General features: G+C 39.3%; 1 protein-coding gene across 3 annotated transcripts in view; it reads right to left on the bottom strand.

The window, feature by feature from the left end:
* Window positions 1-27,811, bottom strand: part of KCNQ5 (potassium voltage-gated channel subfamily Q member 5) — a 524,285-nt gene that overhangs the window by 7,323 nt on the left and 489,151 nt on the right. For all 3 annotated transcript variants that reach the window (XM_032593201.1, XM_030315841.1, XM_030315843.1), the window contains 2 exons: window positions 19,508-19,616; window positions 564-695 (listed from right to left, as the gene is read on the bottom strand). In XM_032593201.1, the coding sequence (XP_032449092.1) occupies window positions 564-695; window positions 19,508-19,616 (241 nt within the window). The remainder of the gene's footprint in view (window positions 1-563; window positions 696-19,507; window positions 19,617-27,811) is intronic.

The following is a 27,811-nucleotide window of genomic DNA, read 5'->3' as shown; positions in this document are numbered from 1 at the left end:
ACATGGGAACCAACCCCTTGTTTTTCAGTCCCAATTCTCTGGCACAGTATACCAAGATTATGAGTGTTTCTATGCTCTGTAGTAGTTCTAAATGCTGTAGGAGGTCAGAGAAGGGAAAGGTCTGGTTTTGTGGGCCAGATAGTCAGGTCAAGTTTAATGAAGGAGAAAGACTACTTATTCTTGAAGGATGGTTAGGATTTAGAGAATAACAAAACAACAATAGCGGCAATTATTCAAATGACATCAGCAACAACCATTAACATTTATTGAGCATTTAGTTAATGTGTATTAATTCATTTAATCCTCATGACAACCCTATGAAGCAAGCACTAACATGAGTCCCATTTGTACAGATGAGGAAACTGAGATACTGTATACTGTCGTTGGAGGCTTTTAATGCCTGATTTACAGCCTTCAATAAAAATCTATGTTAAAAGAAAAAGTGCAGTTATCCATGAAAATGAATTAGAAATATGAGATTCAAGAGTTTTCTCTACAAAAAGTTCTTCTCAGATAGTTTTTATCCCTATTCCTTCACAACAAATCTCATTTCTATTGCTTACCGTGTTTGGAGACTTTTAATTCTACACAACATGTCTAGATGACCAGCAGAATATTGTTCAATGACATCTTTTACATCATATGGGCGTAATGTTTCCTTAAACTTCCGTTTTGCAACATGAAATTTCATAATCCTGTAAAAGCAATATATTCCATATTAATCTCCATAACTTTGCTAAAAGAAGTTACCCAAATAGCTTGCTAGTAAACATGAGAAACTCTGGGGAAAAAAAAGTCATGCATCAAATTATTTTCGGCTCCTCCAGAAATGCAACATAAAAGTCCAAGATTATAGTAGGCAATTTAAGAATATCTCATGGGATGCACATACTGAGAGTAGAAAAACACACAAAAAGAGACTTAATACTAAGTGTTATACCTTTTTAGTGTTCACTGAAACCTCAAATTAAAATCAAAGTTAAAATGCAATCCTGCCTTTCCTATGTGACCCTCGGAAGTCTAAGAAATAACACACTGCATTCCTTAAAAAATATAAAAGTCGTTAAAATGGTCTTTTGTGTACCTATATGCAATTTCAGATGCAGATGCGTCTGCAAAACTCTCTTATTCTCTCTAGAGAAATGTACCTTTGTATAGACATTTTTGAAAATTCTGTTTCATAAATTACTTTTGCAGAATGCTGCTCCATTAGGCAGCCACGTTCCTTTTGTTTCAGACATAACACACATCCACTGAGCTTGGAGATCTAAGATTTCAGAACCAGAGATCTCTTTTATTACAGTGCTTCCCCCAACATGGAAGGTCCCAACATGGACCTTTGTTTTAAAACAATGTTTCATCAATAAATCCCATGATGCCACAATAGCCAAGTTGCCTAAGATAACCAGTTACTGCAATAACTTGATATTATTCCCAAAGAAATCAAAGAAGCATAACATTTTAATGAGTCTGTGCAGCCTTATTGCAGGTAAATGTTAAGCCTGCCAGTGTTTTTTCAACCATTAAATGGCTCATAGACTCCCGTTATCACACTTATGGATCCCAGGCTGGGAATTAGTCAATTAGGCTCTGCAAACCAAAATTTGTTGTCCCCCGGTGGAAAGTGGGAAGATTGGGAATAAATGTAGGATTTAAACAGAAAATACTCATTACCTATCCTGATAGCTGATTGCAAGGAATCCAAATTGTTTTACTGGTTAAAAAGCCCCAAACTCTTTCTTGTAATTGTATTATTAACTTCAAATTAATTGCACACTAATTATTCTGGAATCATTTATCCATAATATTCTTTCTCCCTCTCTCTACCACATTTTCTCCAACAAGGTCTTTTTTATTCAGGGTTTTTTGGTCTGTTTTTATTTGCAAAAATATGTAAGCAAAGTTATTCACAGGAAAGTAAAGGAAATATTTTTTGTTTTCATTTTTTTAATTTTGTTTATTTTTTTAAATGTTTATTTTTGAGGGAGAGAGAGACAGAGCGTGAGTGGGGGAGGGGCAGAGAGAGAGGGGGACACAGAATCCCAAGCAGGCTCCAGGCTCTGAGCTGTCAGCACAGGGCCTGTGGTGTGGCTCGAACTCACAAGCTGTGAGATCATGACCTGAGCTGAAGATGGATGCTTAACTGGCTGGGCCACCCAGGTGGCCCAAGGAAATCTTTTTTAAATTAACCTCTTAGTATTTAGCTTCAGTTCTTTTTTTTTTTTTAACCAAATTTGGTTGGGGTTCAGTCTCCTATATTAAAAAATGGAGAAAAATAGTGAAATATGTACTCTCTGAAATTTTTGGCCGTAATTATTTTTTAAATACCTGTTTCCCCACACTAAATTGTCAGCTACATGAAAGCAGGGCTGGGTCTCTTTTACACAATGGTCAGTGGTCAATAAGTCTTAGCTATTGTTACTACCAGTACTTCTACTATGACTGTTACTACTACCATTTTTCTTCAACATTGTGTTCTCAGAGCTTTGCACAGTTCCTGATACACAGTAGAAAGAAATATTTGTTGAATAAGAGAAGAAAGGAAAGAAAGAGAAAAAGAAAATATCTGTGAATCTGGCTAATATTAAGGATTAATATTAAGGATAAAACTGAAAGAAAAGCTAAGCCAAAGCCCAGACACTTCTTTACTTAATGTCAGAGTAGCTAATGGCGCCTGGGTGGGTGGGAAGAAGGGAAAAATCATTCTTACACAACCTAGGTGGTTTTTAGGCGTTGTTGTTTGTGTTTTCAATAACACTACCACTTGTTATGTGAAGTACTTTAGATGTCTTGTCTTCAAGACCACTTAAGATATTTTTATTTCCCTGGGAATGCAAGCTGGTGCAGCCACTCTGGAAAATAGTATGGAGGTTCCTCAAAAAGGTAACAATAGAATTACCCTATGACCCAGCAATTGCACTACTAGGTATTTATCCAAGGGATACAGGTGTGCTGTTTTGAAGGGACACAGGCACCCCAGTGTTTATAGCAGCACCATCAACAATAGCCAAAGTATGGACAGAGCCCAAATGTCCATCGATGGATGAATGGATAAAGAAGATGTAGTATATATATAAAATGGAGTATTACTCAGCAATCAAAAAGATTGAAATCTTGCCATTTGCAGCTATGTGGATGGAACTGGAGGGTATCATGCTAAGTGAAATTAGTCAGTATGAGAAAGACAAATATCATATGACTTCACTCATATGAGGACTTTAAGAGACAAAACAGATGAACATAAGGGAAGGGAAACAAAAATAATATAAAAACAGGAAGGGGGGCAAAACATAAGAGACTCATAAATATGGAGAATAAACAGGGTTACTGGAGGGGTTGTGGGAGGGGGGATGGGCTAAATGGGTAAGGGGCACTGAGGAATCTACTCCTGAAACCATTGTTGCACTATATGCTAACTAATTTGGATGTAAATTTTAAAAAATAAAATAAAAAAAAAGATATTTTTATTTAATTTCCCTGGGTGCCTGGGTGGCTCAGTTGGTTAAGCCTCTGACTCTTGACTTTGGCTCAGGTCATGATCTCACAGCTTTGTGGGTTCCAGCCTTGCATCAGGTTCTTTGCTGACAGCATTGAGCCTGCTTGGGATTCTCTCTCTCTCTCTCTCTCTCTCTCTCTCTGCCCCTCTCCTGCTCTCTCTTTGTCTCTCAGAAATAAATAAATAAACATTAAAAAAAATAAAAAGAAAAGATATTCTTATTTCCCTTTCGTATTTAGGGAAACTGAGATTCAAAGACTTGTCCCTACACAAGCAACCAGTATGAGGCAAAGCCAGGATCCCACCCAGATCTGTCTGTTCTCACCTTCATATCACCTCCTGGTTTCCCATGGCATAAATTCTGGAGATGTTGAAAAGGTTGGCTGGGATCTTTGGCAATTTTTCTTGGCTATAGTGGTAGAAACCACCCTACACGCAGAGGGACAAGCTTTGGCATGAGTTAGTGTGTTCCCACTGACTGTAGCTCAGGCATTTGTGGCCTGTGGCATGGCTGCCCAGCGGTGGACCCACATGCCTCCAAACTGAATGATCTGTTTTGTCCTAATGGGGGCCTGCCCTTGTTTTTTGTAGGGAGTTGTGTGAATTCTCTATGGTAATTTGTCTCAGAGTTGAATGTTGCTTTTCTCTTTACCTTTCACAAATATTTTAACAGAAGAACAATTTGAAAGCATTCAACAGACAGTGTTACACTCTAGCCCTTAGTCATATTTTAAGCAGATCATAGATCATTTTATTTACATAATTTACCATTTATAAGCTAGCCAGATTAAAAGAAAATTCATTGTTAATAATTTTGATCAATATTTATAATTGGATTTGTACTATTTGCCCATTTCCGTGGTATAAATACTCCTACTATACTTCATTTCGAGCTATCAATGTGACATCATTTGAATAAAAAATTGGGAAGAGATGTACAATATTATATCATTAATCGTATTTACACCATAGAGACACAATAGATGTGTATAACTCAAGAACAGAGAGAGTAATATGTCGTAAAATGATTAGGAAGTAGTGAGTGTTGAATATGTATTGCTTTTGTTTTTAATATAATTTATTTTATTGTGAGTTTATACGATTTACTTTTTCATAATGACTGTATTTAACAACCAGCAAAATTCCTAAAAATGTAACAATCAGCTCCTGAAAGTCAGTACAGGCTGGCTCCAGTCCATCCCTGCATATATCCCTCCTTTTCAAATAATTGAAATAATATTATTAATCCAATTTTTAATTCCTAAACATGAAACTAGGCAAATCTGTAAGTAAAGCATTGGAGGGAAAGCAATTCCCCCAAGGAATGATACAATGTGTAGCCTATTAAGAACTTTAACATTGACTCAGCTTTGCATAAGCATCATGTGGACCTACTGAAACACTACAGAAGACAATCAGTCTCCCATCTAGGACTGCTAAGCATTTACTAGGGCATCAGTGAATGTGACAAAACCATTGTACCTATTAAGGATTAGGTTTTCTATTATAGAAACAAATAGATTTTCTTTTAACAATTTTAATTAATTAATTAATTAATTTTTATTTTAGAGAGAGAGACACCACATGTGCAAGGGAGAGGGCCAGAGGGGGACACAGAGAGAATCACAAGCAGGCTCTACATTCAGCATGGAGCTTGACATGGGGCTCCATGTGGGGCTCCATCTGGGGCTTGATCCCATGAGCCTGGGACCATGACCTGAGCCTAAATCAAGAGTCAGATGCTCAACCAGGCCACACAGTGCCCCTATTTTATTTTATTTTTTAAGTAATCTATACACCCAACATGGGGCTCAAACCCACAACCCTGAGATCAAGAGTCACATGCTCCACTGATTGAGCCAGCTGTGCACCCCTGGACAACAAATAGATTTTCTTAACCGTTTTTGTTGTAGGTTGAAAATGAAAACATTGAAGAGGTCTAAGGTGAGATATGAAAATTCAAAATCGGGCAATGTGTTTTATAAATGTGGAGGGAATGTTTAATAACATACATATTTTGGAAACCAGTAATTTATATGAAGGATGATGACATTCATTTTGCCTTTGTTAAGGACAGACCAAGTATGTACTAATAGCTCCCACAGCTGTCCCCTCCTTTTGATTTGCAATACTGTAACCTTGAAAGAATAAATCTTTCAAAGTGAAAGTAAGAACATCTTTCCCCCTTCCTAAGATCCTTCACTGGTTTTCATGGCCTGTCAAGTAAACATCAAATTCCTTAGTATATCATAATAATGCTGTTTATGGACTGGCCTTTCTCGACTTCTCTCACCCCATCCCCTTCCACTCTGCCTTTGGAACTTGAGGTTCCAGCAACAACAACAACAAAAACTTGCAGGGCCACAAAACACCATTCAATCAATTATATACTTCAATTGTTTGTATATGCTATTTCCTCTTCCTGAAATCCTATGATATCTTCAAAAAAATTTAAAAAATATTTATTTATTTTTGAGACAGCATAGTAAGAGAGAGGCAGAGAGAGAGGGGACAGAGGATCTGAAGTGGGCTCCATGCTGACAGCACTGAGTCTGATGTGGGGCTTGAACTCATGAAACATGAGATCATGACCTGAGCTGAAGTCAGATGCTTAACTGACTGAGCCACCCAGGCGCCCCATATGATATCTTTAAGACTCAGCTCTAAAGTCAATTCTCTTATGGAAATTTCTGTGATTCTTCCAAAGTAGTTAGTCACTTGCATATCAACCTCTATTTTAGTACTTAGCACACTGCACTGTAGTTATTTGCTTATACATTTGCCTCCTTCCCCAGACTGTATAACGTTCTGGAATGAAGGGTTATTTCCTCTCCCCTTGATAATCCAACATTTGGATTAATGATCATGAGAGGTTTGTTTGTCTAGAAGCTCTACCAAGGAGACTGGGTGGGCCACCCAAGAGAGAAGAGGGTAATGGATGGGGACCTCACACCTTCTCTCTCCACATGATCATCTCTATTCATTCCTCTTTAAGAAGCCTGCACTCCAGTTCTCCTGGAGTTTTTGTCACCAAAGTGCTCATTTCTCAGGATTCTGTCTTTGTACTCTACCTAAAATGCTAACTGTTCTGGACTCAGCCCAAGCATTGACTTCTCTAGGAAGTCTTTCTTGATCACCTCTATAGGGAAAGATGGTCTTGTTTTGTGCCCTCAAATGCACTGTCCTGTAGCTAAATCTGAGGCACTGTATCTCTCCCACTGGACTTTATCAATGTTATGGCTATGGTTTTTACCCTAATGTCTTGCATAATCCCTGGCAAGTATTAGAGGTTCAACAAAAGCCTGCTGAAGAAATGAATGGGGATCAGCTACTCTAGTTGCTCAAAGTTGTTTACATTGTTTTGTGGCAAGGCAGGCTCTTGTAGAGGTCTTCTTGAAAGAATGCCTTAGAATTAAATTGGAGTTCTTCAGACATATTTCAGGGAGCACAAATCCAGAATTACTCAAAGTGTAGACAAGGGGCAGAAATTTTTTTCTATAAAGGGCCAGATAATAAGTATTTTATGCTTTATGGGTTGTATGGTTTCTATTGAAACCATTCATCTTGCATTGTGGCATGAGAGCAACTACAGACAATACATAAACAAGTGCAGATGTGTTCTAATAAAACTTTATTTACAAAAAACAAACATTGGGTTGGATTTCGGCTCCCCACTGTAGTTTGCTGCCCCATGCTCTAGATAAGAGAGATGCGGGGAGCAGGAGCAATGAGGAAATGGCTTCAGGCCAGGAATAAACAAAAGCCCGTGCACTGGCCTGGGGAAAAGATGCAGAAGACCTCGGTGGTACCCTACATGCATATAAAGAAGTTTAAAATGTTCTATATATTGCTTGGTAGAAAGGAATGTTTAATCAGGTCATTCTAGAGTAAAATTAGGACTGTTAAGAAACATTTCACAATTAAGATAATAATGCCAAGCAGTAGTTTAAATTATAACCCTATGTGAAGGGTATTATTGTCATCTCCACTTGTAGATAAGGAAACTGAGGCATAGAGAGGTTAATAACTTGCCTGAAGTTAGATAGCTAGTAAATGTGGAATTGGGATTTGAATGAGTTTGGTTCCAGTGCTGAGCTGTTAATCACAATGTTGTACTATTGTCTTAATATTAAGATTTTATATTTTGACACAGAGTAACAACAACAACAAAGATCCTTTCATATGATACAGCTATTTTCACTCACATGTGCCTGGCATGTAGGTTCTCAAAGCTGCCAAATGAATGGCCTGTTCTTACTGGGCTTGTTGGAAGGTCTTTTGGAGGACCAAAAAAAAAAAAAAAAAAAAGACTGAGGAGTAAGTTACACTCTCACTGGCTTCTTTTTTTCATGAGGGTAAATTGCACCACTGGAGCTAATGCAGCAGCAAAGAGCAAAAGCCCTTGAAGTTGGTTTGCTTTGATGCTGTCGGGAACTGAGAAGCTGGCTAGGAGTCTGAGAAAAGGAAACCTCTTGCACACAGCTGACATGCCCTGTAGTACCACTAGAGGGGGAAAAAGATTCATCACAAACTTCATAAACTGGCACCTCGTGTTGAAACTGAAGGAAGTCTGCTCACACAATTTTCTGAGCACGAAGAAATAACTAAAGCAAAGTTAAACTCTGGGTAGAATATATCTATATATACACACAAACACATGTGCACTTATAAGGAAATGTAGGTGCATTTGTTGTGCTGCCATGAGTTATAAAATCTTGCAAAAGTCTTGTTCCAGTCCTCTAAATCAGGGTAACAACATTGCATATAAATATGCAGAGATAAGAACGATTAGAAAGACAAGCGGCAGTGACTGCGGCCGCCACGGAACAGATGGAAGGGCCCGGCCGGCAGCCAAGGCGCGGGCAGGGCGGAGAGGGCTCAGCCGACTGTGAACCAAAGAGGCAGTTTGATTGACTGTAAGGACAGCCGTACTTCCCAAGCTTGGCTGCTCACTGGAACCGGCCGCGAGCTGTAAAAAACGCCCATGCCTGGGTCCCACCTCCGTTGTAATTGATCCAGGGTGTGGTTCAGAGATTTTGTAAAACTCTTCAGGGGATTCTAACGTGCAGCTCAGGTTCAGAGCCTCTGAAATGGAGGTGGGAAGAGGGAGATGGCAGAAAGATTTCCTTGCTCTCTGCCCCCACGCAAAGAAGTGATGGTGGGTGTTGCTAGGTCTTCTTTGTTACACCTGTCATACCCATAAGGCAGAGGGTCAGTGTGCTTTGGCGTCAGGCCTCCAATCAGAACCTGAATGTTTCCTGACCCACTCTCTGCGTGAGGCCTGAAGTCTCATACAAGGAATAGTTAAGAAGTTCCATTTGTTTTTCGGAAGGGAAAGGGAGTGCCGGGCGACGACTGATTGATTTTCTTTAAGTAAGTGTTCGTGGAGCGCCTACCACCGCGTGCTGGGGTGTGTGCTAGGTGCCGGAGGAGCACTGCCTCTGCTGAAAAGGAGCTGGCAGAGGTGAAGGAGGCTCCAGTGATTATCTGTCTCCAGTTTCTTCTCTCTCCAGTCCTGGTGGAGGCAGCAGCCCCCGTGGCCGGGAGCTCTGACAGGATCCAAGAGCCTCATTTGTTCAGAGCCAGAAGCTCTTTACATGAGCTCAGTGTGGCCGCTTCCCTGAGCGATGCCACAAGCGTGTCTGATGCATGGGATTCAAGAATTCACTCATGGATTCTATCACTCACCTATCAGACATTTATTGAGTGCCCACCACATGCCAGGCTCTGTGCTGGATGCCAGGCACACAGTGATGAAGAAAATAAATCTTGCTGCTTGAGCACTTCGCGTCTGGTAGGGCAGACTGTGTGTGAGAGCAAGGTGGTGGGAGGTTCAGGCCAGCAGGAGTGCTAACTCAGATTAGTATTAGCGATAGGAAGCAATTTCAGGACATGACAGTCCTTCACCCTTTGTACCTCCCCTCTGGGGATTATATTACCAAATTTTTATTTTCTTTAAAAAATTTTTTTTAATGTTTATTTTTGAGAGAGAGAGAGAGAGAGGAAGGGGCAGAGAGAGAGGGAGACACAGAATCCAAAGCAGGCTCCAGTCTCCAAGGTCTGAGCTGTTGGCACAGAGCCTGATGGAGGGAAGACTTGAACCCACGAACAGTGAGATCATGACCTGAGCTGAAGTCAGACACTTACCCGACTGAGCCACCCAGGCACCCTATATTACCGAATTTGTCCAGGCTGCACAAAGGGCCCCTTATGTTTCCAGATCTTATATTTTTGGCATAGATGTGTGTTTCTCCTGCTGACCCCTTTTCTTACCTGATGTTGACCAGTTGGATTGACTTACTGTACTGATATGCATTCCATATCCCTCTCTTTGCCAGTTTGGATGATTCTACCCCGTGACTTCTGACTCTTCACAAGAAATACAGCATCCATCTGCCTTAAAAGTAAGAGTCCTTGGACTCATTCTTGAAGTGATACAGGGCCTTCTAATTACTGAAACTTCCCCCACAGCAACCTCTTTTGCCTTTCAGAGATTGGTCAGGGGATGATGTTGATCATGGAGCAAGTTTGCCACGATAACTAGGTTTGTGGAACCTGAAATTTTGGGTCACTTATTAAAGGCACATGTGTTACCTGTTTGGATGATTTATTAATGTTCCTTCTTTGTTAATACATAAACATGATTTAATAATGCAGATTTACATTTGTGTACACATTAGACTCTGAAAACCTTTCAACATTAGTTATAGAATTATATATCCCAAACTCCTTTACCCTTCTTTCATCTTAGATCAGGCTACTAGCCAGGGAAAGAGCCTCAGGAGTTCCTGGATGGACTGACCAGCACTTCTACACAGTCTATCAGATGTCCTCACTGCAGGGGCAGTCAGGTACCCCATGTGGCTGACTTAGGGATCAGCCACAGGACCAGTTCTGTGGCCACACTGCTGCCACACTGGATGTAGAGTTGTTTTTCTAATGCTTGTTATTATTATGCTTTATATTCAGGATTTGGTGGACTCTCCTACACATTTTTTTTTTTTTTTAAAGGGGATAAGAATAGTAGAACTCAAGCAAGAACTTCTAGATTCATGCAAGTCTGCAAATGGTTAACTCTCCTCTTAGGATTTTGTGAGCACTGATCCAGTAACTAAATTTGGGAATTTTGTTTTCCCAGGAGTATAAAATTCTGCATAAACTTTAAAATATGAAGTGAATAAGTAAATAAATAAAGTACCCATACATGTTGATTGCTCTTGAATATTTTTAGTCATAGCAATGAATGGGAGTTTCAGTTTAAATTATAACCAAATAAAAGGTTAGAAATTAGAGGCTGCAAAGTAAGTGTGTCTTCAGTGAAAACACTAGTTTAATGCAGCCTCAGAGCGAAATGTGGCCACAAGCTATTATCTTCAAAACAGAAACAAACAAAAAGAATATTCCAGGGAATATATTAGCTGATTTTAAAAATACGTGCTAAATGATCCCTAAAATGTTCTTCTAACAGCATCCTTTACTGTGACATGCCAGAGACTTGGCTGACAAGAATGTCTTAACAGTGACTTGCAAACAAAGACTCATCACCTCTGCTAAAATAGCAGAGATGCTATCAGCAAAATTAAGAACTGGTGATGATTAAACAGCTTGTAGATTTAACAAAAACCCACAACGGCAAACATGTGCCTCTTCTTCTCTATTTGTGGAGTGTTCTTGTCTGAAGGATGGAGTGAGATTTAAGAAGGATTCAGAGATGAGAATGCATTTTAGGGGATGGTCAAGAGAATGGTTCTGTAGCTGCCTTTCAGAATAGGAAGAATGCAAGGGCAAGAAAACTGGAAAACCTTGTCACCCAACCCAGGGTTCCAGAGAGGCCTGATTTGCATAACCACTTGAGAGACTCTGACAAATCATCATGGGTCTTCTCTTTGCTGATCAGATCTGAGCAATTTTAGAAGAGTTGATGAGTCTTTGCTAGTTGCAAAGAAATTCTTGACATTTTATCTAGGTTCTTATTAGAATGAAAGATTCTGATAGATAATTCTAAAAAATGTTTTGCTTACAGTCTGGCTTCCAACCCTTTGCCACTATTGTTTTTTTCCCAAAGTCACTGATGACCTCCTGGTTGCCACTTCCAAATGACTTTCTCACACTTTATCATCTTGACCTCTTAGCAGCACTGAACACAGTGGACCTGGGCCTCCTGCTCCTAGGCACTGTCTGCTAGCCCATCCTCTGCCACCCGCCCCCCCCCCCCCACCAGTTTCCCTCAGTCTGGCTTCCTCATTAGTCTTCACCTGAGCCTTCTTCCTTTTGCAGCTCCCTACAGGTTTGTGAGCCTTAACTTCTGTGGTGACCGTCTTCTGTCTTTACTCCCATACTCTCCTTGGGATGACACTTCTGCAAACATCTATGTCTGTGCTGATGACTACGAAGTTTGCTCCCATTCCAGATTTTTCTCTGGGACTTCAGATCCAGGGCTTCATCTGCCTGAGGGGCCCCACCGTAACTGTGCAAACTCAACAGTTGCAACAACGCACCATCTTCCCACAAGCCAGCCTCTGTGTGACTAGCCCCCCAGATGTACCACCCTGATTCCTCCTGCTTTTTCACTCCGTCTTCTCCAACCAGTAAATCTCCAATCCTGTCATTGTCTCCTGTCCAAAGAGCTCTGGAATCCATCCTTCACGACTGGCTGGCTCAGGCTCCCAGCAGATCCAGGTATTGTAACAACAATGGTCCCCTCTTTCCAATCTGTTCCTTGCACTGTGGTTAGTCATTGTTGTAAGTATTAGAATAAAACACCAGTCTGACAAATTTACGTCTGTACTTAGCCTCCATGCCTTCCTGCTTGTTAAAACGGTTCCTGTTCCTCCCTTGAGTCTGACCTCTCCTCCCTATGTTCTCTACCCCCTACCAGCACATATACTTTCTAATGCCATCTTCAGATCTGGTTCTCGGCAACTGCAATTCCCTCTGCTAAACTCACACCCTTTTCAATAGCCTGGCTGGTACCTACCAAGTCACCAGATCTCTGCTAGAAAACCCCTTCTTCCAGAAAGACTTCCCGAATGCCATCTCGCACATAAGTGCCAACATTCTTTCTGCCCAAATATCCTGGACTTCTATTATTGTAGCAATATGTTGCTCTGCATCATAATTGACTCTGTACTTTTCTGTCAGCCCTTCAAAACTCTAAGCAGGAATCCATTTTTCTTGTTAATGTCTATCCTGGTGTCTGGTGCAAAGTAGAAGCTCTACCATTTTTTTTTTTTTTTTTTTTTTTTTTTTTTTTTTTTTTTAGAGTGTAGGATCCTTTGGGAGGAACTAAAGAGTTTATAGTCAGGCCTCTGTGAGGGCAGGGGAGGAAAAGGAGAAATAACTTCTCCCTTTCACAGTCCTTTTCTTGGGAGGGTGCCTGGGAAGGCAGCAAGCTCATCCAGAGGAGGAAGGGGGAGAAATCTACCTGGAACATTGCCTCATGGTTGCGTGGAAAAAATGCCCTTTCAGCCCTGAGTGGCGTTACTCTGAGTGATTCCTCAGCATAGGTGGTGAGGACATAACTTCAAAGGGTAACAGCAAGTGCTTCCTGGGGAAGGAGGTGCAGGCAGGCAAGGCTACAAACATTTGGAAGTTGGGAGCACCCCTCAGAAGAGAGAAAGAAGTGCTCCTCTCCCATGATATACATGGGAGTCGGTCTGGCCTGAGTGGAGGATGGGCAGAGTAGGCAGCATGCTGGGAAGACAGTAAGGAGCCCAGACACTTGGAGGTTAAAATAGCTCTTACGTAGTGCTTCCATGTGCCCAGCACGGTTCTGAGTGCTCTGCAAATGTCAATTCAGTTAATCCTCACCACAACCCTACAAGGTCAATACTATTACCATCCTCACTTCACCAACAAGGAAACGAGGCACAGAGAGCTGACATGAGTTGCCCAAGCTCACACAGAGGCTGTCATTTCTTGGATCACTTCTCCTGAGCAGTTCTCAGGAGGGTGGGGGCTGGGGATAGAATTAGCTAATGGCACCAGGGTAAAGTTGGCTGCAGCTTCAACTAAAGAATTCTTTGAGTTTTCCTCCCAAACTTTATTCATTTGGTTTTCTAGAAGGCTGGTTTGACCTTCAGAAACAATAGGGTGCGTACAAGTCAAACATAGCAGGTGTGGTGATTATGTTAAGAGAAGTCAAGAACAGGATATAACCAACAGCTTCTTGGTCATTTCTGTTCAGAATACCGAGTAATGTCCATTGGGTTGTTTAGATTATCTTTACAAGAAGAATAGGTTGTATGGTATTCTGATTCATTTCTTGACAACTGACCAAAATAGTTGTGTAAGACAAGCTGACAAGAGAACAGTTGTTGAAGATCTCACTGAGAATGGCTTTGATCTTAGCTATAGTAATTCTATGAAAAAAATGCAGGTAAGAAGCAAGTGAGCTTTGCATTGCATCATTTTAACAGACAGAGCTCATTCGCAGATTGCCTAATAAATCGTCTACACAGCACTTCTGTGTTGCCTAGGTGTGCAAATCTAAGAATTTATCTAGCCAGTTCAGTATAGGAAAACAAATACAAACATTTCTTTTGTATTTTTAAAAATTATTATTCTGAGAACTAAAATAATAAAAAGACAAGAAATAACAAGTGTTGGTGAGGATGTGGACAGAAAGGAAAACTTTTGCATTGTTGGTGGGAATGTAAATTGGTGCAGCCACAGTGGAAGACAGTATGGATGTCCTCAAAAAATTAAAAATTGAAATACCATAAGATGAATGGATAAACAGTATGTGCTATATATATAATGGAATATTATGCATCCATAAAAGGGACGATATCTTGCTATCTGTGACAATATAAATGAACCTAGACGGTATAGTGCTAAGTGAAATCAGACTGAGAAAGACAGATACTCTATGGTTTCACTCCTATATGGAATCTAAAAAACAAAACAAATGAATAAACAAATAAAAAGCAGAATCAGACCTACAAATACAGAGAATAAATTGATGATTTCCAGAGGTAAGTGGGGTGGGAGGTTGGGCAAAAAGAGTGAAGGGGAGTAGGAGATACAGGCTTCCAGTTATGTAATGAATGTCACATGAATAAAGGGCACAGTATAGGGAATATGGTCAATAATAGTGTATAGCGTTGTATGGTGACAGGTGGTAGCTACAGTTGGGGTGAGCAAAGCATATAGAGAAGGTGAATCACTATACTGTACCCTAAAAATAATGTAGCATTGTGTTCAACTCAAATTAAAAAATTATTATAAAAGTTACTATTCTAGAACGCTTTTATAAATAGACTTGTATTGGATATAACTTTAAAAACTTATTTATTATGTATTATTTATTTATATTTATTATTTTGAATTAATGGGCATATATTAACTTTTGTGTGAAATAGTACACAAGATTCTCACTTAGATAGTATTTACACAATGCCGAGTACAAGCTTGAAAGGTAATAGTCAACCTCTTCAGATATTCTCAAATATCCAGGTGTTTGATATTGCGAGGGAACATATCTAGGTAATTTGTGGGTTTACTTTTAATCGGAAATTTTTGGTATTGTGCCTGAGAAAATATTTTTTAAACAGTGATAGGAAAACTGGTATCTTGCCATGTGTTATGGCTGAACTGTGTACCCCCAAATTTCATATGTTAAATCCCTAGCCCCTAGTACCTGTATTATTGTGACTGTATTTGAAGACAAGACTTTAATAACAGAAGTGATTAAGTTGAAATGAGACCATGAGGGTAGGGCCTAATCCAACCTGACTGGGGCTAGTATAAGAGGAGGAGATTTGGACTCAGGTATGTGGGAGCACAGAGGAAAGACCATGTGAAGACACAGTGAGAAGGTGCTATCTGCCTGCAAGCCAGAGAGGCCTCAGAGGAAACAACCCTGCTGACATCTTGATCTTGCATTTCTAGCCTCCAGAACTGTGAGAAAATAAATTTCTGTTGTTTAAGCCACCCAGTCCGTGGTATTTTGTTGTGGTGGCCCTAGCAGATGAATGTACCATGATATAATGAAAAGTGAGTGTGTAGAAAGTTCAAGAGTTTATCAGTTTGCCTGCCAATCTGCTTATTTCCCTGCCTATGTCAACTTTCTATTTAGAAACTAATTTCTATGAGTGAATGAAAAGAGACTTAACATTATTTGAATTAAATAATTAACAAGATAAAAAAAATCATTAACAGGATACAGAACTTTTGTTAGAAGTAAGTATAATTTTCCCTCCCATTATGGGTTTAAAACACATCTCTGGCAACTTTGTGCATTCCCACTAAATAATATTTTGAGAATAATCTGTGATAATCCTGGAGGGATTACACAAAACTAAGTATTGTTCTGACTTTTAAGATGTATTTTGGAAATGTCTAAGAACAGCCATTGTTTATTACTATAAAAAGTGATGTCATTCATTGAAAAAAAGTCTCCACGTGCATTTGGAGAATGTAATCCAGACAAGTTAAGACAGTGGCTTTAGTCATCTCAGAGAATCTTTACTCTCAAAAATAACTACAAATTAGAAAATGGCAGATGCTCAATAAATATTAATAACCCAAACAAGAACTCCTATTTTGCTCTTTGTGGGTGCAGTAGCATTGCTTTCCATGTGGTCATCCTTGCAGTGGAATACATATTTTCTGTTATACACTAAATTTTAATTTGGCTCTTAGGAAAAACTATTATTATTGTAAGAGCAACTGGAGGACAAAAGGTATATTCAACTACTCATAGTAAATAATCAAACAATTGAGAAATAACAAGGAAAATGCCAAAACAAAGTTGCTGTTTTAGAGATGAATAATAGATGGTTCACAATTGCAATCAGCAACATACATATAAAACAGCACTTTAGGTGAGCTGTAAGAAATGGGTATGTTCTGGCCAAAGACATTCCAGTCAACTGCTATTCAGCTTATTTATTTAGCTGAATTCAAGAAAAGGACATTTTGCATAAGATTTAGGGATTTATACCAACAGACTCCTTTTCAGAACTGCTGATTATATGGGTTGGTCTTTTAATCATGTATTTTAAGAAAGTAAGTATTACTGTAAGTCAAATATTTCCAATTAAGTTATTAGCTCTTGGGTGTAGCTATTATGTTTTTAGAGAATCCGTGAATTTTAAGGGGAACTTGGAAATGAGTTTTTAAAAACCCAGTAAGCAGAATCTGGATATGGGAGAGAAAAACATCCCCCTTGAATGTCACAAAGTAGCAAGCAGAAAGCTTCAGAAATTCACAAAAAGGAGATACATGTAAATAATAAAGTCCTGTTAAAAATAAGAACCAAGAAAGGATTCTGAAAAGCAAGGGAATTCTGCAAAGGACTTCACAAAAATCAGGCAAGTTTCAAGAGGATGGTACAAAAGTAAGTCTTAAGCTGCCACTAAAGTGCTTAGCTCGCGGAATAAACCTATTTCATTTTCTTTCATTCAGCTCACAATTCTTTTTATAGGGTGTGAGGCAAAAGCAGAAAGCTATGGAAGGTCTCTGGAAATGAACAAATTGGGTTAAGTATGACTTTTAGGAAACCTAAGCTGTTCCCATTAGATAAGATTTTATGGTACTTGTTGCAAGTCACACTAATCTGTGGATGAACTACTCCACCTTCACATTAGGGTCTTTGAGGGGTATAATGAATGAATGCAGAGAATTTCAAGGTGACTTCTTAGCCAGCCATGTCCAGTAAAACTTTCTGCAAAGATGATGGACTATATCTTCTGTGCCTAGTATAGTAGCCACTTGTGGCTCTTGGGCACTTTAAAAGTGGATAGTGCCACTGATGAACTGAATTTTAAATTTTATTTAATTTTAATTCAAATTTAATTAGATTTATGTGGCCACTGGTGACTATATTGGACAATGCTGTTCAGGTCCTTTCTGTTCCTTTAACTGAAGACTTCAGGCATAATTTTACTACATATTCTTGGGTTTTCTGGGCTTTAATATTACCTAAGTCTTCTAGGTTCCCCTGGAGTAGTGTGATCATACAATTGCCCATACTGGGATACTTTGAGAAAGACAGGGAGTGTTAACATTGAACAATTATGATGAGACAAGAGGCATACTTTGCGATGGCCCAGGGCACAAAAGAAGGTTGGTCCCCTACTTAAAGGGTTTGTTGCTTGAGGGTTCTGTTGAGAAGTAACCAAGTTTTACTTCACTTTTTTTTTTTTTTTTTTTTTTTTGGCCAGGGGTGGGGGAGTGCCATTACAGATAAGATTTAAGTATCTTCTAGAGGTATACATTTTCATCAACCATGATTTGCTTTGCTATCACAAACATTTACCAAAATCTTTTATAACTCATTTCTGCTTTCCCAGTGATTCCCAAACATCAAGTAAAGAGATGTCTAATGATACTAAATGACCAACTAAAAATAGCAGTAAATAATCAGTCACGCTGATCTCTGAAATTAGACTAAGTATCTGAAGAGCTATATTGGGTTGGATATTTTATGTTTTCTTTTGGCTTTTTGGTAAGAGACAGAGAAAGCCAAAAAGACCAGAGGTATTTCTTTGCAAGAGAGTCACTCTGGGTTCCCTGACAGATTAAAATTCTCCCAAAGGGATCAAAACTAGGCAGGATGAGCACGCAGCAGTTTATTTAATCCAGAAGCTGGGTTTTGGAGGGAGTGGATCCTGGAAGTATAAATGTAAGTTACTTTGGGTACGCTTTTAGCTTTTGCCATTGGGAGAGAAAGCATACTAAGATCAGTGTTTAAACTGAATATCTATTTAAAGAGTATTTAGAGGCCCAAATTCCTTCCTTGCCTCGGCCTGGTGGATGGCTGCCATGTGTATTCTCACCAGAGAAGAAGGATGGGGTTTTAGTCTCTGGAGAGGTCTCTGAACTGCAGGCTACCAGGCACATACTCTAACCTTAAACCTAACTCTAACCTGAACCCTAGCCCTACCCATGACTCCTAAAAACTAATGCTAATCCTAACCCTAAACCTAACTCTAATTCGAACCCTAACCCTGCTCCTAACTCCTAACCCTAACCTTATGGGAGGTCTCAAAACTGCAGGATACCAGGCAAACAGCCTCACCATGGCCTTAACTCTAAACCTAACCCAGATCTGAAAAAAAAAAAAAAAAAAAAAAAAAAAAAAGGAAAAGAAGATGTGATATATATATGCAATGGACTATTACTCAGCCATAAAAAGAATGAAATCTTGCCATTTGCCACGACGTGGACGGAGCAGGAGAATATTATGCAAAGCAAAATGATGTCAGTCAGAAAAAGACAAATACCATATGATTTCACTCATTTGTGGAATTTAAGAGACAAAACAAATCAGCAGGGAAAACAAAGAGAGGCAAACCAAGAAACAGACTCTTAACTATTGAGAACAAACTGATGGTTACCAGTAGGGAGAGGGTGGGCAGATTGGCTAAAGAGGCAATGGGGATTTAGGAGCGCACTTGGCTGTGCTGAGCACCTGAGGTTGTATGGAAATGTTGAATCATTATACTGTATAGCTGAAACTAATACTGCACTGTATGTTGACTAACTGAAATTTAAATAAAAACTTAAAAAACAAAAGATCAGTGTTTGACATTATATTTCAGCAGGATAGGAGCAAGTCACTGCCCACTACTTTATGTTACCTCTTTTTTAGAACTCAACCTGTTTTGAAACAACCTCGTGGGATTTTTTCCTTGACACAAGATACAGAACATGGATTGGAGCATCAAGTCATAAAAATAATTTTAAAAATCCAACTGGATCTATACACTAAATGTCCTGAAAGCCACAAATTCTTATGGTGAGCCAATTCTCATGGAACCTCTCTGGCATGGCCTGGCATTTCAAATCCTGTCGACCTTTTATATAACGCACTTTGTGTTGCGCACAGTAGAATTTTGTATTAAGAAAATATATTTCAGAATTTAATAGGCATGTGAATGAATAGGAACAGAGAAACTAATTATTTCAGGAGGTTTACCTGTAGGAAAAAGCACTTAGCAACATAGTCATTCACATAATCAGAGGTAGGTCTCTGACTCATTTTGTCAAAGGTTTTCCACCAACCTGATAGCTCGAATGACAGTTTTAAGCGGTGGGGTGAGGTCTTCTACTGATACGTCACACTGGCAGCCCTTTTCATCATATACATCATCAGTGCCAAGCGCTGTGTCAGCTGCAAGAGAAGATTACCAGTTAAATAATACCACCACCAGCAGTTTACAATATGTTTGCTGAATTTGTCTCACATAGGAATAGGGGGGAACTCACAGACTTAGCTTATAAACCGAGATATGTGTAAGGCCAGCCAATTGTTTTTCCCCATGTTATTCCTCCTCCTTTTCCTACAACCTCATTAATTTTATGTGATTTGAGATGAATACCTTTCTGAGCTGTTTTCCACGGGAAAGATGAAGCTGTTGACACACTGTCTTTCCAGTCGTGGTGATGGATTTGTGTTGATCCACCCATGCTCTTTTGCCCAGTTCTTTTGAAACTAACTGCCAGCATTCAAATAACAGCTGTTTGGAATTAGGGAAACAGTCTTTGGATACTTAACTAACTGGCCTGTAAATATAGAGCTTGAAGCCCATGTCATTGACCCCATTAGCCCCAGGCCCTGAACAAGTGTGTAAGCAGCTACTCCAAGAATGCTGACTACTTATAGGTTACTGGAAACCGGCAGCTCAGAAGAGAGTTTGCTTAAGACAGTACAGCCAAAGCTGAGAGATTTTCAGATTGGACAATCAAATCAGTTCTTAATAAATCGAGAAAATTAACTTTTGGGTTAATTGCAAAATTTGGAAAAGGGGGAAGGGTTATAATAAATACCAAATTAATAAAGACTTATAAAATTCATAAGGAATAAGCTCATACCATTGAAGCTTTGTTTTCAGCAACAAGATAGTGAATACAAGTTAACATTTCTGGAATGGGGGATGGGTTAAATAAATATTGGTATGTTTATACAATGGAATATTAGGAAGCTGTTAAAAATGATGTTTAAGACTAGGGACTGGGATAATGTCACAATTTATTATTTAAAAAATCTATATATCTTAAAAAAATCTTTTTTAATGTTTATCTTTGAGAGAGAGAGAAAGAGAGAACAGGGGAGGGGCAGAGACAGAGGGAGACACAGAATCCAAAGCAAGCTCTAGGCTCCAAGCTGTAGGCATGGAGCCCGACAGGGGACTCAGACTCACGAACTGCGAGATCATGACCTGAGCCGAAGTCGGATGCTTAACTGACTAACTCACCCAGGTGCTTCTAAAAAAAATCTATATATCTGGGATTAAGAATGATTTTATTCTTTTTGCTTGGCTATATATATGTGTGTATATATATATATATATTTATATAATGTTTATTTATTTTGAGAGAGACAGAGTGCATGAGCATAAGTGGGGAAGGGGCAGAGAGAGAGAGAGAGAATCCAAAGCAGGCTTTGCACTGTCAGCATGGAGCCCAATGTGGGGCTCAAACTCACAAACCATGAGATTGTGACCTGAACCAAAATCAAGAGTCGGAAGCTTAACTGACTGAACCACCCAGGCACCCTACTTAGCTATAATTTTCTAAAATTTCTACAATGAACATGTATTACCTTGGTAGTAAAGTAAATAAAGTAATAAAAATACACTCATGAGAGATGAGTTATGTAGCCTCTAAATACTATTTCAGCCTCCTTAAATGTTAAGGTGCACTAAAGGATTAACACCGTTTTCTGTTGCCTTTGCTCTGCCCAGTGTTCATTTGCTAAGTCATGAAAAGAAGAGAATTTGCCGTGAGTTGTCTTGGTTGGGTTCAAAATCCTAAAAGGCTATTAGAAGTCCATTCACTGAAGCAGTGCTTATATTTGGACTGCAGCTGGTGCATCATTTAGACTATTTACTGTGTGGTTACTCAGTTTATTGTGTGCTGAGAGCAGAAGTAGTGGTATGGAAAGATATGTAAATGGGTCTTCATAACCCTTCTTCATGGTCCTTCTGGCCTTCCTGCCCTCAAGCCTGGTGAGAGGGTAAGACAGAGCTACCACTTCACGATAATGAAAATAATAGCAACCACTCATTGACATTTATGCCAGGCACTTAGGTGAAGCTTCTGCAACGATTAGTTTTCTCACTTATAGCAACTCTCCCAGTTGGTGGTGATATTATGCTTGGTTTTTAGAAGCCACTACTGAGGCTTAGAGAAGGTAAGTATCTCACGTGAGGCCACAAAAGTGGTCAGTGGAGACAGTAAGTTGCGGAGCATGTGGTTAAAATCCAGTTCCGGAGTCTGTGAAGCCTTTGCGCTTTACATTGCATTACCCAGTGTCAGCATGGGTTCAGGGTTCCATAATGGGTTCAGGAGTGGCGTGCAACATGCCAGGAGAGAGCAGGGGAGAGAGATCATCGCAAGCCTCATTGGTGCAGCATATCCCTGGGGGGTATGTTCTCAACTTCTCTCCAGAAGAGTTTGCTACAGTTTATTTTTTAAATTATTATTAGTTTTTTAATTTAATTTTTTATTCTTTAAAATTTACATCCAAATTAGTTAGCATATAGTGAAACAATGATTTCAGGAGTAGATTCCTTAATGCTCCTTACCCATTTAGCCCATCCCTATATTTAATTATTTTTGAGAGAGACAGCATGGGTGGGGGAGAGACCAGGAGAGGAGGTCAGAGGATGCAAAGTGGACTCTGAGCTGATAGCTACAAGCCCAATGCGGGGCTTAAACCCAGGAACCGTGAGATCGCGACCTGAGCGAAAGTCAGTCGCTCAACTGACTGAGCCCTCCAGGTGCCCCAGTTCATGACAGTTTAAATGAGAGTATTGACCCAGTCTGACACTTGGTTCTAACTCAGTGATGAGCTTGAGGGTAGCTGGCCCATTTCGCTTGATTGACCACCTACACAACACAGCCCTTTCAGTGCACAACATGCCCAAGGTTAGATGACATTCTTGCAGGAACTGTTTGCAATTTCTTCCTCCGATTTGATCCTAACCTGTTTTTAGTTGGTGGAGTGGGCTGAATAGTATTGCCCTAAAGTTCATATGCACTTGGAACACTAGAATATGGCCTTATTTGGAATAAGGGTCTTTGCAGATGTAATTAAGGTAAGGTTGAAGATAAGGTCATACTGGGTTAGGGTGGGCCCTAAATCCAATGAAAATGTCCTTATAAGGTAGAAAAGGAGAAGATACAGGAACAAAGAAAAGATGGAAGTGGAGACTGGAATAGTGCATTTAGAAGTCAAGAACACCAAGAATTCTGGGCAACCACAAAACAGAGAGGCATGGGATGGTTTCTCCCTCAGAGTCTCCAGAAGGAACCAACCCTGGTGCTGCCCTGATTTCTTGAACCGTGAGAGAAGAAATTTCTGTTGTTTCAAGCCACCCAGTGTGTGGTAATTTGTTATGGCATCCCTAGGAAACTAACACAGTGGGGAAAACTTTTCTTCATGGTTTGTAAATCTTCACTCAAGGACAATAATAATGATGATAATAACTGTAATAAGCGCTTTTTAGGGAAATCTAATTATGTGCCAAGAAATTTAATTAATTGCTTCAAATACCACAAGAGGTACGGGTAATAATGTTTTATTGTTGTATTTAACATGATATTAAAATGAAATATAAGCATATATTTAATATAATATATGTCATATTATATTAAATAATGCCCTATTTTACAGGCTATGAAAGCAAGGCACAGAAAGCTGAGAAGCTTTCCCATGGACAAATGAAGAGTAAGTGACAGAACCAGAATTTAAATGTGGGCAGTTGGGTTTTGGAGCTGCACTATTAATTAAATATTTCCTAACCCTGAGACTCATTTCTGACTCCTTCAAGATTTGTCTTTCTTGTTTCTTGTCATCTGGACTCCCTTCTCTTGCATTACATTTTCATCCACATGACTGTGTGCACCTGGCTCTCATGGTCTCAGCTGAAGTGATCCCATAACACCGAGAGAGAACTGTATTCAGAGGAGTGTGATTTCCATGGCCAAGTGCCGAAGGAGACCTAGAAATAGGTCCCATGGAGGCTGGATGGTCATTGGGTGCTATTATGGAACACTTTGAGATGTCCAGATGTTAGCTCCCTTCAAGAAATATCAAATAATGCACTTAATCGGGATCCTCAGGACAGAATCCACAAAAGTATTTTACGCTGTCCTTCAAAAAAGGAATATGTGACTGCTTTCCTCATCTGAACTCTAATGAGAGGTACTTCTAACATGGTCCCACTTCATATCTCAGAAAGCTGGGGAACACTGGAGAGGCTACAAGGAAGGCAGATCCTGCGATGCCTGTGCCAATGGCTTATCTGCTTGAAAATTCCATGTAACCAGCCATAACACAATGATGTATGTCCAAAACAATTAAATAGCATAAAATACTAGGTCCTTTAATTATGAGGTTAGTGGAAAACTTTATCAGCAGGTGTGTACTGTTACAATAGGCACAAAAGGTAAAGATAATGGAACTATAATGTTCTCACTGATTGTGAATGAAACTGGAAACATCCCAAATGACTACAAGACAGTTTCCATCCAGCTTAACTCTGCTTCACCTCGCCCCTGTTCTGTACCCCAATAAGAGCTTTAGTTTAGCCATACTGTTTACAGTTAGCTTTAGTTTAGCCATACTTTAGTTTTAGCCATACAGGCAGGGCAGAAGATGGGAGTCAGTCACCAACTGCATCATATCCAAATGCACCTTACTGTGGAATGTTATACCACTAATAACTTGATTGTTCAAGGCATAAATTAAATTCTCAGTCTTTAAAGAGATATTTTTTGTAGGTTAGGTCAGAGCAAATGAATAGGAAATATATCTTTGCTGGCATGTACTGAAGCAAGGGCTGAGTTAGGAATTTTTTCTCCTTATTTCAAAGCCACAAAAATGGGGAAAATGCAGTCTTTCTCCTTCATAACTATCTCGAGATGTCCATTTTCTTTCCCGTGAGGTTAATAGCACATTAAATGTCTTTCACATGATTCCTAGAGGCTTAAGACGTTTAGTGAATTTTAAGGCACCTAGATGGGGCTACACTTTCAGCCAAGCCTGGCTATCTGCTCTCCAATCATATCTGGCTCTCTTCCCTTGCATTCTGGGAGATGTGGGTTATGGGTACATAAGCTCATGTGAGCATCAGTCTGCACAGCACCTAATCACAGAAAGCAAGATGCCAATAGAGTGAGATGCTCCCTGGAAGTCCCACTCCCTGCGGGCAATCCTCCCAGGTGTGGGGAACCTGACCCAGTGGAAGATCTGTGCCTAGAGATAAAAGAAGTTTAAAATACAACCCTTTATCTCTCCCAACCCTCTCCTGTTTCCTATTAATTAGCAGTATTCAAAATTTGCTTTCAAATACTTTGTTCCCTACATTTTGGAAAATCTATTTCACAGTGTTTGGAAAAGATCATGTAAACCTTAGATGATGAAGAGAGAGGACGTAAAGGATATTCTGAAAACTTCCGCTATATCCCAAGACTGTTTTTCTGTTCCCACTATGAAATTCTGCCATCAAGATGTAGGTAGTTGTGAAAAAAGGAGAAGTAGTTTCTAGTTCTTTCTCTTGGTCACCTCCGTTTGCAGATTAGATTTATTTCTACATTTCTTAATGAAATGTTACAATGGTTTTCTACCTTGCCTGTATGTAAGAATCAGCTGGGGAGTATTAAAAAACAAACAAACAAAAAAACCTTAATACCCAGAACATCCTCAGGACTAATAACATGAGGAAACTGAGGGCTGGCATCCAGGCCAAAAAATGACATTCCATGGTTTCCTCTCAGCCAGAGCTTAGGAGTGTGTTTGACTAGTCGGCCATTGGATTTGGGCTAATTCTCCATGTTTTCCCCAATACCACTAGTATATTTTTCATGGGAACAATTTGAGACAATACAGGTGCTTCAACAGAAAGAGGAAATGATTGCCAGAAAACAATTTTAAAAACATCCCTTGACAAATTGGTGATATAGGAGCTAGGTTTCAGTTTTTTTACACAGCTAAAGGCCTCAGTTTTCAGAATCTCAGTTCTTGCTTCTATCACTCAGTCATCTGAAACCCCACTCTTTTTTTTTTTTTTTTTAATGTTTATTTATTTTGGGGACAGAGAGAGACAGAGCATGAACGGGGGAGGGGCAGAGAGAGAGGGAGACACAGAATCGGAAACAGGCTCCAGGCTCCGAGCCATCAGCCCAGAGCCTGACGCGGGGCTCGAACTCCTGGACCGCGAGATCGTGACCCGAGCTGAAGTCGGACGCTTAACCGACTGAGCCACCCAGGCGCCCCTGAAACCCCACTCTTTACAGGCCTTGCCTTGGCATTGTTCTCTTAGAAAGGAATCACCACTGTTTTTACGCACAAGAGGCTTACATGTTCATCATTCAAAATAAAATCAAATTGTCAAAATGTAGCAGAAAATATTTGTTTTGTCTGTAGAGGAATGATAATGTCCTGATGTTTGGGTCAGTAGAAGAAATTATAAAGGACACAGCTGACAGCTTTGATCATGAACACAGAAAATGTTACTACCTGAAATAACTAAATTACAATGCAAAGAAAAATGCTTGATTAGGAAAACAATGGAAAGATATAAAAAGGCTTAATATTTGTAATGCATAAAGAGCTTATTTGAAGGGATCAAAATTCAAAATGTAAATGTATAAATAAGCCTGTCAGGAGAGACCACTAGTATCAAAAAATGACAGAAAACTATTCAACCTAACTAGAAATAAAATAAATATAAATTAAAGCTATGTGAATGTATGGGCTTACACCAACTTAATTAGCAAAAAAAATAATGACTAATACTAATAATACTGAGGTGAATCTGGTGACTCTGACATTGCTAGTGACCATGTAAATTGGAACAAAATTTTATAATCAGCAATCTTATAATTTTACACCAGAGACATCTTCTTTGGAAATAATTTCAAAAAAGAAAATAAAGACAGCTTAATACAATAATGTTTACAGCATTATTGTCCATTGTAGAGAAATAGTTATAGAAATTTCAATGTCCCAAAGTAGGAAACTGTCAGTTATGGTAAATTACGGTATTTAACCATGATGCTGTACTACACAGCTACAAAAAAGATAATTATGAGTCGTACAGTATAATATTAAAGTATGTATTTTTAAATGCTCAGTAAAATTAAAATATGAAACTAAATATTCATGTTGATTATAACTATGTACAGTGATACATAAAAAGAAAACCAATGGAAACAGAATATATAAAAATAAAATTGGCTGTACTGAGCATGAAATTATAGGGGCGCCTGGGTGGCGCAGTTGGTTGAGCGTCCAACTTCAGCCAGGTCGCGATCTTGCGGTCCGTGAGTTCGAGCCCCGCGTCAGGCTCTGGGCTGATGGCTCAGAGCCTGGAGCCTGTTTCCGATTCTGTGTCTCCCCTTCTCTCTGCCCCTCCCCGTTCATGCTCTGTCTCTCTCTGTCCCAAAATAAATAAAAAACGTTGAAAAAAAAATTAAAAAAAAAAAAGAAATTATAAATGATTTGTATTACTTTTAAAATTCTGTAAGGAAGGGTGCCTGGGTGGCTCAGTCAGTTAAGCATCTGACTTTGGCTCAGGTCATGATCTCATGGTTTCTGAGTTCCAATCCCATGTCAGGCTCTGTGCTGATAACTCAGCCTGGAGCTTGCTTCAGATTCTGTGTCTCCCTCTGTCTCTCTGCCCCACCCCCGCTTGTGCTCTCTCTCTGTCTCTCTCCCTCTCTCTCTCAAAAAGTAAATAAACATTAAAAAAATAAAATAAAATTCCATAAGGAATTTAAAGATATTTTTCTATCACAAAAATATTATAATGGAGTATTTGAAAAATAGAAAAACAATGAGAGTGAAGAAAAAAAATCTTCCCAAGTTCCAGAACTTAAAGGAGACAATTATTATAATGTAATTATTACAATAAAATTGAGGAGGATGGAAATTCACAATACATTTTTATTTTGGGAATTTAAATGAAGCCTATTATAAATTCTATTCCATTATGCTATGGGGAGCATACATTAAAGTGGCCACTGTTAATGGCGGTGATAACTAATTTATTACATTCTGTGATGATTTATAATTTATTTTCCAAGCATTCCTTCCTTCTGTGGCTGTTGTGTTTCAATTACCTTTCCCCACGATCATTTTCCAACACCTTAAATATCATCCTAAAATTAGAGATTCCATTTTCGTCATGTGCTAGTCCAAAGGCAATTCCTTTAATCCAGTTAGAGTTTAGAATAGCTGCTTGGGCCCTGCTGTAGTAGTGCGATTTCATTTCACTATGTCCTTGGCCAGGGCTTTTTTCTTGTTGAGTTAGATGCTGCTATGTCATCAACAAGATGTACTGGGTTCTCAAGGTACTA

The sequence above is a fragment of the Lynx canadensis genome, chromosome B2 (genome assembly GCF_007474595.2).
Source record: "Lynx canadensis isolate LIC74 chromosome B2, mLynCan4.pri.v2, whole genome shotgun sequence".
Taxonomy (NCBI): Eukaryota; Metazoa; Chordata; class Mammalia; order Carnivora; family Felidae; genus Lynx; species Lynx canadensis.
The sequence above is the reverse complement of the archived record's forward strand: the minus strand, read 5'-3'. Positions and strand labels throughout refer to the sequence as shown.